Source organism: Chelonoidis abingdonii, chromosome 26 (genome assembly GCF_003597395.2).
Source record: "Chelonoidis abingdonii isolate Lonesome George chromosome 26, CheloAbing_2.0, whole genome shotgun sequence".
Lineage (NCBI taxonomy): Eukaryota > Metazoa > Chordata > Testudines > Testudinidae > Chelonoidis > Chelonoidis abingdonii.
This window is the reverse complement of record NC_133794.1, coordinates 4,575,183-4,586,116: the sequence shown is the minus strand read 5'-3', so window position 1 is coordinate 4,586,116 and position 10,934 is coordinate 4,575,183. Positions and strand designations below refer to the sequence as shown.

Sequence of the window (10,934 nt, the reverse complement as noted above, 5' to 3'; positions counted from 1 at the left end):
CTTCCCCAGCCCAGGCCCCCCCGCCCAGCTCTCCTCCTCTCCCCCTCGTCTATCCCCAGCCCAGGAACCCCCGCCCAGCTCCTCCTCCTCCTCCCTCCTCTCGTCTCCCAGCCCAGGACCCCAGCTTCTCCTCCCCGCCCAACACGTGTCTCCCAGCCAGGGCCCCCCGCCAGCTCCTCCTTCTTCCCCCTCGTTCCGCCCGGGCCCCCCGCCCAGGCTCCTCCCTCCCCTCGTCTTCAGCCCAGGGACCCCCCCGCCCAGCTCCTCCTTCTCCCCCTCGTCTCCCAGCCCAGGGACCCCCCCGCCCAGCTCCTCCTCCTCCCCCTCGTCTCCCAGCCCAGGGACCCCCCAGCTCCTCCTCCCCGCCACACACGTGTCTCCCAGCCCAGGGACCCCCCCACGCCCAGTTCCTCCTCCTCCCCCTCGTCTCCCAGCCCAGGGACCCCTCTAGTTTTCCCCCGCCCTGCGTCTCCCAGCCCAGGGATCCCACAGCTCCTCCTCCCCCCCTGCGTCTCCCAGTTCAGGGACCCCCCCCCAATTATCCCCCCCACACGTCTCCCAGCCCAGGGACACCCTCCCCCCAGCTCTTCTCCCGCCCTGCGTCTCCCAGCCCAGGGACCCTCCCCCCGCAGTTTCTCCTCCTCCCGCATGCCCCACACCATGGACATCCCCCTGGCTCTTCCTCCTCCTATTTCATCTTCCAGACTAGGGGATCCCTCGGCCCCAGCGGGATCCTCCTGCTGCAAGGAGATCACCCACCCCATGTGCAGGTTCCACACAGGAGCACGTACCTCCCACCCCAGGGCAGCACGTTCCCATCTGTCTCCCATCCCATGCAAACCAGAGCGATGCATGCAAATTCCCTTCCCTTGTGGAAGAACCCAAATGGGCTCCGGTTAATTTTACAGGACTGCTGGGGAGGGATGGATAATATCCAGAGCCTATGGCTCAGGTGTCCCCCGCCCCTTTCTCTGTTACTATCCACTGTCGCCCCCCCTCTCCAGAAGTGGCTGCATTTCAGTAGGTTTCAAACAAGAGGAGGCTCTTTGTGATTCTGCTGGCATAGGGCAGAAACTTGGGGAAACCCAGGGAAACTCGGAATGAGTTTCGGAAGCCTAGGTAGCCTTTCCCCTTATATTGGGCGATGTCTGAGGCAGAGTTAGAGGCACCACTCCACGCACAGGACATCTGAACGCTGCCACTTCCTGGGTACATACGGCCCGTTCCACGCCATGCTCTGCGGTGCGGGTAACAACTGGGGGCTCAGCTGGATACAGGTGTTGGTTATCCCATCCTTTCCATATCTTGTCAGGGGAGGTTATAGCAGATAGGGATCCCTGACCTAACAAAGGTGGCTTCTCACCAGATCTTCCTGCTTTGTAGGAAAGGCCAGTATCATTATCTCCTTTTGTAGATGGGGAAACTGAGGTACGGCAGAGATGTGACTTACTCAAGGTCCCCAGTCAGAGATAAGAAGAGAACCCAAGTCTCCTGGACCCGTGCTCTAGTCTCCTTCATTTACATGGTGCTACTGAATGAACAGGACAAGCGATGAGCGTGGAACTCTGTCACACTTACTATGTAATAGCTTAAATTCAGACTTGGATTACTTAGTGATGATTAATGATTGCTTGCGGGAGAGTAGCCAACTGCAATACAATTTTGCATGGTATTAAACACCTCATTTTGCATTTCTAAGATCCAGTCAGGAGCCAGATAATCAGGAACTGTGCTCAAAGGAGTTCTTGCTAAAACTTGTTCCAAATCTCAACGCTTGTTGGATCTGAGCCTGTTAAGAAACCACAGTGCGGCCTAGATTCAAGGTAGGATTTGGAAGCATTAGTGCCTTTCTTGGACAAGCAGGTACTTGTGTACAGGGCACACTGGCTATGAGGTGATTGTCCCACTGACTCCCCCCCTAAAAATGATTAAACAGCAACTTGGTTTCTCTTCAGAGCTATGAGGTAGTGGATAAAGCACTGAACAGGGACTTGGGAGACCAGCGTTTTATTCCTAGGTGTGACACTAGGCAAGCCACTTTGCCTTTCTGTGCCTCAGTTTCCCCCTCTGTGAAATGGGGATAAGGATGCTAACCTCCTTTGTAAAGTGCTTTGAGAGCTGCTGATGAAAAGCTGATGGATAGGAACTGGGGACTGTTATTAATCTATTGCAGTGAACATGCAACTAAGGCATGTGCTCCAGAATGAGCTGGAAACCCAGACCTGATTCAGGGGTGACTCGTAGCTGTAGCAAGTTGTCTCCCATTGCAAGAGCCAGGGGTGTGCGCCTGCCGTGACACAGCTGACAAGCTCTGCCGGGATGCCAAGACAGGATCCAGGCACTCTTCATTCCAATGGCAGCTCTCCCCAAACTGCAATAATGATGGTACCTTGGTGTGTCCCCAGCTCTCTTGGGGAATCTCGTTATGAGTGGAGCCTCACAATCCTGCCAAGCAGCGGGCGGTAACATTAGCCCCATTGTACAGGTAGGGAGAGTGAGGCACAGGGGGAAGTGACTTGCTCAAGGTCACCCAGCAAGTCAGTGGCAGGGCTGGGAATAGAAGCCAGGAGTCTTGGTCTCCTCATCTCTATCTCCTCTAACCACTAGGCCACAGACCATCTAGAGCCAGGAGTGGATTCCAGATCACCTGGCTCCCATCCTTTTGCTTTGACCATTGGACCATTCTTCAAGGGGGGGGGGGGGCAGGGACGCCAATAAGGTTGCAGTGAAGGGGCAGAGGCCTGGGAGAGGAGATATGCCCCCCTGCTCAATCTACAGGGCTGGAAGGCCGGACTCTCTCACCAACAGGAAACATCTTGCGCACAAACATCTCCTTGAGCCGCCCTTTTTGGATTTGAGGTGTCCAGCAATCCTGGCCACAATTGCACCCACTCCAACTCCCACTTCCTTCCCCATTCAGCATCTGGGGAGCTGTGATTCCAGCTCTGAGCTCAACCAAATCCACCAACCCCCTTACTGCTGCTGGGGGCTCCTAGAAGCCGGGAGGAACTAACACCCTGGGACGAAGCGAGGCGCATAAAGAGGCAGAATCTGGGCTAGAGTAACCCTGACAGCCTTTTGCCCCTTCTCTGGCACCTTGGGATCTCAAAGCACTTGGTGAACATTGATCCACCGTCCCTGGAGGCACAGGCCTGCGTTATTTCTGCTTTACAGAATGAGAAGCTGAGGCCCAGATGGAGGAAGTGACCGGGTCCGAGGTCATGGAAATAGGCAGAAGTGGAACCAGGAACAGAATCCAGATCCCCTGCTTTAGCCACTAGGCCACATTCCCCTGCCAGAGCTCAGAATAGAACCCAGGAGTCCTGGACCAATTCTCTGCTGCAGCCACAAGACCCCACTCCCTTTCTGGAACTAGGACTAGAACCCAGCAGTCCTGGCTCCAGGGCCGCTCTCCTAGCCACTAGCCTGTGCTTTCCTCCAGGGCTAAATCCACTGTATGAATAAAGCCCCCGAAAGAGGTTTAAGCGGCTTCCCCCAGCTGTGAGGTCTGGGAGCTGGGTGAGCAGGGCAAAGACAGCATGGGGGAGGTCCCTCCTTTTGGTCACTTCCAGCATTCAGAACAGTCTTGAACTGGCCCCTGCAGAATCCCCATTGATCCCTACAGACAATTGGGGGCTGATGGGGTCCCCCAGCCCAGGCTAATCCCCTTCCCTTTGGAGGCAGCCCATTGCCTGGTGCGAGGGGTCACTTACTTCAAACAGAGTCGGCTTCGGAGATCACTTGGAATCCACATTTCCCCCCACCCCGAACCTGGAGGTTCCTCCCACACGTGAAGTGTTAGCACAGGAAAGATGAGACCTTGCTGAATGCCTCACAGGCTTGGCACGGGTGGGGAATTGGCTGTGCTAAACAATGGAGCATTGAGAAATAACAGAGTGGGACCCAGTGGTTAGAGCAGGGGGATGGGTCCAGGACTCCTGAGTTCTACCCCCAGCTCGGTCTATCCCCAACTCCCCCCCCCCATGTGTCTTTGCTCAATTTGCTTCTACTCTGTTCTCAGTTTCCTCCTCTGCTCCCCAGAGAACTGGGCTGGGAGTCAAACACATTGCAGCCAGGCCACCAGAGAAGTAGCAGAGGGGAGGGGACTGGAATTTCAGCCCCTGCTGCAAAGGGCTCCATCCCCATCACCCCTCCCGCCTGCCCCAGATGCCAGTGGCTGCCCCATCTGATTAGCAACCAGGCCCGGGCTTAGCAGAGCCAATTATCCGCAGGGAAGGGGGCTGATATGTCTCCAACAGACCAAAGACCTGGACAGGTCCAGCAGGAGCAGATGAAAACCTCCTTCCTTCCTTCCCACTGCTGGGCTGTTAGCACGTGTGCGAAGGCTGGCAGGGGCGAAGGATTCATCACACCGGGACCCAGCATTTTTAGTCTCCATTTATTCTGCTCCCTTCTAATCCCTCTGTCCCACTTCCTGGGAAGATGCTTTGATCTATCTCCCTCAACCCCCGCCACCCACAGCTCACTACGCCTCCCCCCATGACCTCCGGCAGCCAGGATTATCTCCCCCATGCCCCTGAACCGAAAATACTTCATCACCAGTCACCTCCATGGGAGTTAATCAGGTTAAGGAGCTGAGCTGGGCCTTGGAGAGTGTGCACAGGCCAGGCTAGCACATGGGCGGGGGTGCCAGCACCAGGAAACGCACAAGTCACAGCTACACTGCAGCCATCTGGTGCACAGCTCTGGCCAGCGGGGTCACGAAGAGGTGTGATCCCTTTCCGACAGCCAGCAGAAGAGCCTAGCGTAGCTGGTTTCACTCGTGAGCCAGACCCGTACACAGCACGGCTCTGCCAGCACCCATGCTCAGCCGGCTCTCTTGGTGTAGCATAGCAGGACAGTGATCATCAACATGGAAAAGTTAAATCAACACAGCTGTGAAAATCCCTCTGCCCGCAAAGCACCAGGGGCAGGTGGACAGAACTCCCAGTGCAGACACAGATACGTCAATGGCAAAACATTGCCATCGCTTGGGGTAGTGGAGTTCCTACACCAGCAGAAATAGCTTCCTGCAGCTCAGACCCTCCCCTCGCTGAGGGGTTATGCTGGCACAGCTACGGCAAGCTAGCTATTCCGGTATCATGTAGATACAGCCTTAGTGTGGACCAGGCCTCGGCAGAGCGGAATCCGTGCCCCAAAGTTTGAGTGCCGCCATTCACATGGGAGCACAGTCAGCGTTTAAGGCTGAAGGGGCTATTGTGATCATCCGGCTCAGGCTCCTGCAGAATACAAGCCAGAGAATCGCCCCCACCAGCCCAAAGCTCATGGCTGAGCTAGACCACAGCCTTACCAAAAGATGCCCCCCTTGATGAAGACTCTACTGTACCCTTAATTCTCCCTGTGAGGGCCAAGGCAGGTAGGATGGCCCAATGGTTAGAGCAGTAACCTGGGAATTGGGATCCCTGGGGTCCATTCCCAGCCCTGATACAGAATTCCTTGGGGGACCTAGGCCAAGTCACTTAGGCCCAGCTCCTCTGAGGCAGTAGGGGCATCCTCTGAGTTCCCTGGGAGTTCGGTGCTTAACTGCTCTGAGGGCCTGGATCTCAACCCCTCTGCACCTCAGGCCCCCCTGCTTCTGAAGTGGGGCATTAGCCCCACACTGCCTGACAGAGACAGCATGTGATGTGCACAGACATCATGGTGATGGGGCTAGATGAGGACATGAGATAGAACCATACAGGGAGTCATGAATGCAGATCCCACACAGGGTGGAAGTCCTGTAGGGACCAGATTTCACACAATGCAGTTTTTTTCCTCACAAAAGTTAACCTGTGGAACTCCTTGCCAGAGGATATTGTGAAGGCCAAGACTATAAAAGGGTTCAAAAAAGAACTAGATAAATTCATGGAGAATAGGTCCATCAGTGGGTATTAGCCAAGATGGGCAGGGAGGGTGTCCCTAGCCTCTGTTTGCTAGAAGCTGGGAATGGGCAACAGGGGATGGATCACTTGATAATTCCCTGTTCTGTTTATTCCCTCTGTGGCACCTGACATTGGCCACTGTTGGAAGACAAGATACTGGGCTAGATGGTTCTTTGGTCTGACCCAGCAGGGCCCCTTCTTACGTTGAGATCCACCACAGATCTGTGCTAGCCAAGCCAAGGGGAACCTCCTCCAGGCTGTCCTGAGCACAGAAGGCTCTAGGGGTGGTTAGCTCACAAGGACCAAGTGGATCCTGTATCCAAGCCCCCAGGGCAGGAGCCTACAGCTATCCTAATTTTACAGTCCCCAAGGAGGTGGAACAGAGAAGTTACAGGAGAGGATGTTCCCCCCAGTACATTTTATTAAAGCACTGGAGGATAGTCAGGGCAGGGAGACACCCGGGCAACGTGTTCCTTCCCCCAGGCATTTTCAGAGACCAATCTGCACGGCTGGAGTCAGTCAAGGGCACTAGGAAGAGAACATGAGATTTAGCATCTCAGCTCCACAGGCCCAAGCTGCTCCCCTTCCACTCACAGCAAATGAGTTTAGCCCCAGGTGCGTAATTCACACAAGTAGGTTTTCCTAGGTGCTGCCATAAACTCCAACAGGGCTCCCAGGCTTGGGAGGAGGGGCCCACAGCCAGCAATTCACCAGCCAAAAGCCTTGAGACTGTTCTCGCTAACTCTTCTGTGGCTACACCCGCTGCCACCTGAGGAAACACCCTGCCTGACTCTGCAGTGGGAGCACAGTCCTCAGTCACTTTCCTGCCATAGGGAAGAGACAGAGAATCCCTCGCATGGGGCCTGGCTGAGAACTACTGAGCTGCCCTGCTCTGTTCAGCCTCAGCGTCCTTCCAGGTGACAAGATGGGCTTCGCTTGTGCCATTTGTGGCACGAGGCAGGTGAACCACGTAGGGTTAAGCCATCCCCCATCCCCAGCTACAAGGCATGGAACAGGCCCTGGGGGAATATGAACCACAGGAGAAGTTAGAGGAGGAAGTTGCTGCAAAAGCACTTGTTTTGAGGGACACACAGCTACCCCCATCCCTCCACAGGGCTTCAAGCTGAGCAGTTCAGGTTACAGGGGAGACTTGCTGGACTGGCCCTTCTTCTTGGCTCCCTTCTCTGATGCTTTGACCACGGTCAGCTTCTTGGCCATGCTGGTGCTGGCTTTCATCACCACCTCGTGTTCAATCTTCTTCCGGATGCCGACTTCCAAGTTCTGGGGAGGAAGGAGGCCGTGAGGCAAATTAACCCTGCGGCCGGCATCTAAGCAGGGGCCTCCTAAGGAGGAGCTGGGGGCTAAATGGGAGCCCCCTAGTCCCTGTCCAGCCCCCGCCTCTCACCTACAAGTGCAACTAAACAAGTCTCTGCCTGAGCAGGTGAGATACCTTTGGAAATCACAGAACTGGAAGGGACCTCGAGAAGTCATCTAGTCCGCTGCCTGACACTCCTGACAGGAGTGAGTATTTAGATCATCCCTGACAGGGGTTTATCTAACCCGCTCTTAAAAATCTCCAGTGATGGAGATTCCACAGCCACGGTCAGCACACAGAGAGCAGAACTCGAGTTGTGTTCCCACACAGGGTTCCAGGCTAACATTACCCATGTCCATGTCTAGCATGGTTCCAGTCATGCTTTTGTTAGTGCTGCCAAGTGATTAAAACAATCCATCAGCAGCACAGAAGCATGTCCTCTGGAATAGGGCCAAGGCATACAAATGTTTAGTATATCTGGTATTTAAGACCTTGCAATGCTGACTACAAAAATGCCATGTGAATACCTGTTCTCACTTTCAGGTGACATTGTAAATAAGAAGTCGGCAGCATTATCTCCCGTAAATGTAAACAAACTTGTTTGTCTGAGCAGTTGGCTGAACAAGAAGTAGGACTGAGTGGACTTGTAGGCCCTAAAGTTTTACATTGTTTTGTTATTGAGTGCAGTTATGTAACCAAAAAAAAAAAAAAAAAAATCGACATTTGTAAGTTGCACTTTCACACTAAAGAGATTGCACTAGAGTACTTGTATGAGTTGAACTGAAAAATACTAGTCATTTTTACAATGCAGATATTTGTAATCAAAAGTAATATAGTGAGCACTGTACAGTTTGTATTCTGTTGTAATTGAAATCAATACGTTTGAAAATGTAGAAAAATATGTAAATAAATGGCATTCTATTGTTTAACAGTGTGACTAAAACTGCGATTAATTTCTTTAATCGCAATTTTTTGAGTTAATTGCATGAATTAACTGCGATTAAATCAACAGCCCTCATTTTTATTGGTTAGCTGTATTCAAGTAGTGGCTAGGAGCTCCTGTCGCAGACCAGGACCCTGCTGTGCTAAGTGACATACAAACACAGAACAGACAGTTTTCACCATCGCAGAATTTACTATCAAAGGCAAGAGACAAGGGATGATACAGGCCAACTGACAGATGAGCACAAGGAAACAGTGGTGCAGTCTGATTGGGTAAGGTGGTGTGGCAGGTATACACGCTGCTCTGTGTTTACAGCAGAGGATCAAGTTGGGGCTTTGTAAAACTGAAAAGCAGCTGTCCTAGTACCCCTGGAGAGGAACCTTTACACAAGGATGGCCAAACTTACTGATCCTCCAAGCCATGTACAATAATATTCAGGAGCTCGAGAGCTGCACAACCTTTACATGTGCATTTTTTTAAGACAACACCACCCTACTTACTGTATTCTGGATAATTACTGCTAGAGCAAGAGGCCTTTTGGGTCTCCATCCCAGCTGCAAGTCTTTGGAAATCCAGTTGTCAAGGCGGTACAGATGTTGATTTGTAAGGACTGATTTTACCAACTTCGTCAGGGAGTACAGCAATTCACAGCAGTATGTTGTGCCGAAAATTGAATGAGTCGCACACTAGTCTTCTTCAGTTGAGGATACTTTGTTCCTGGCACTTGCTTCCAGAACTTGATTGAAGACTGTGATTTATGCATCATCTTTAGAGCCTGGTCCTCCTGGAGTTCCATTGCTATAGTAAGTGTTTCCGTAACCATGGTTGTGGGAATTGGACAGCCATCGCTGATCACATCAATCATGAATGGGGTTACAAGAAAGGCGAATCAGGATCTCAACTTCTGCAAGTCTTCAAACCTGGCCAGAAAGTCATTAAGCAGTCTTTGTAATTTCCCTCTGCATTCCTCAACTTTGTGATCTTCCACTTTGATTTTGGGGAATGTGTTCACCGTATTCTTGAGATGGGGAAAGTGGCCGAAGTCCCTTGACACTCTGTCTCTTTGAAGAGGCTGTAACTTGTTCTTGAAGCTGAAGACTATCTGAGTAAGGTCAGAAATATTCTTATCCTTCCATGGAATCGTAGCAAACAAATATCGCTATTTGCAGTTTATCTTGTATATCTGTGGATTTGTCAAGAAGTAGGCTGAATGCTAGAGAATTCTTTAGATCGTTTTGCATCTTGCTTGCAACGTCAGCATTGATCTGGGAAGATACGCGTCTCCATAGTGTGGAACAAAATTGGAATTTGTTTTATTAGCAGTTGAAGTTGTGTGTTATTTGGATCTAAAATCGCAACCATTTCCACAATATTCATCAGAATATGGATGTTTAGCACGAGCGATATTCCATGACATAATAAAACCAGCTTCAGTCGTTGTGTCGACTTCCTTACTGAATGCCGAAAGCAGCGTCTGTTAACTGTTTAGGCGTAATTTTAGTGCGGTTAGCTTGTTTTTCCTTAATTCTGAATCAGGAGGGTAATTAGATGAAAAGTTATAGTGATTTGTTTCACAATGATGTTTCAAGTTGCTCACTTCATAGTGAATGAGCGATGCATTGTGGATAAGGCACAGAGGTTTGCCACCTTTAACAGTAAATGCAAACTCTTCCTCCCATTCTGGCTTAAAACTTCAGTTTTCTTCTTCATACTTGTATTTCTTACAATTTAAAGATATTGTCATTCATGAAATTAACGTAGGGTTAACACTTAAACCTAAAAACTATTCAAATGCAACTTATGAACCAAAAACAGAGCTTGTATTCTGCAGAATGCAGGAGATTGTGAACACACCAGGTCCACACAGAACAAAGTCTAAATACAGAAAGACAAAATTTCCTGAAGTTTCTCTGCAAGCCCTGCACTTTAACTGTATAAGAACTGCATTGTGGCTCACAAGCTGCTGTTTGGCCAAGCCTGCTCTATAACTAGGTCTCTACCAAATTCATGGTCCATTCTGGTCAATTTCATGGCTGTAGGATTTAAAAAACAGTAAATATCATGATTTCAACAATTTAAATCTGAAATTTCACGGTGTTATAATTGTAGGGATCCTGACCCAAAAAGTTTGGGGGGTCACAAGGATATTGTTGAGGGGCAGGGGGTGCGGTACTGCTACCCTCACTTCTGCACCGCTGCTGGTGGTTCTGCCTTCAGAGCTGGGTGCCAAGCCAACAAGCTTTGAAGGCAGTATAGAAATAAGGGTGGCAATACTGCAACCCCCTGCCCCACAACTTCCTTTTGGGTGAGGACCCCCAATTTGAGACAAACCGGTCTCCCCTGTGAAATCTGTACAGTCTAGGGTAAAGGGACACACAAGATCTGATTTCACGGTGGCCATGAATTTGGTAGGGGCCTATCTGTAACAAACAGATATAAAAGCTGCCACTGCTGCCGGGGACTGTTTGTTTCTCACACCCCACCTCACCTTTTTCAGTTTCTGCTGCTGGATCACCCGAGCTCTCTTGGGAGCCATTATCCGGCCTGGAGGAGACACACGGGAGAGAGGAGATAAGTATTTGGACCCACAGAAGCAGAACTCAGTGCCAGCAGCTGAACAGCCCCAGGGCAGGGATCCCTGAGAGGGGCCTGGGGGAGAAGAGTGGAGGGGGGGTAACAGCCTCTCCTTGGGGATTGCAGGAGGATGGGGCTGCTGGGGCCCTCTGCAGTGCGGAGGCCTAAGGGGTCACTCACCCCCCCGCCCATGCCCGGGAGCCGAGGCCCCCGCCACCCC

General features: G+C 51.5%; 1 protein-coding gene across 1 annotated transcript; it reads right to left on the bottom strand.

The window, feature by feature from the left end:
• Positions 1-6,270: 6,270 nt before the first annotated feature.
• C26H19orf53 (chromosome 26 C19orf53 homolog) lies at positions 6,271-10,906 on the bottom strand. The gene is made up of 3 exons (XM_075061229.1): positions 10,895-10,906; positions 10,629-10,778; positions 6,271-7,163 (listed from the first exon to the last, which is right to left on the bottom strand). Exons 1-3 carry the CDS (start codon positions 10,904-10,906, stop codon positions 7,020-7,022), a joined length of 306 nt encoding a protein of 101 aa, XP_074917330.1. The 3' UTR covers positions 6,271-7,019.
• Between the last annotated feature and the right edge of the window lie 28 nt (positions 10,907-10,934).

Excerpts from the sequence above, each read along its gene's own strand:
- C26H19orf53 (XM_075061229.1), bottom strand. Across the intron at positions 7,164-10,628 it reads AGCAGCAGAAACTGAAAAAG|AACTTGGAAGTCGGCATCCG; the intron begins GTGAGGTGGGGT and ends CTTCCTCCCCAG.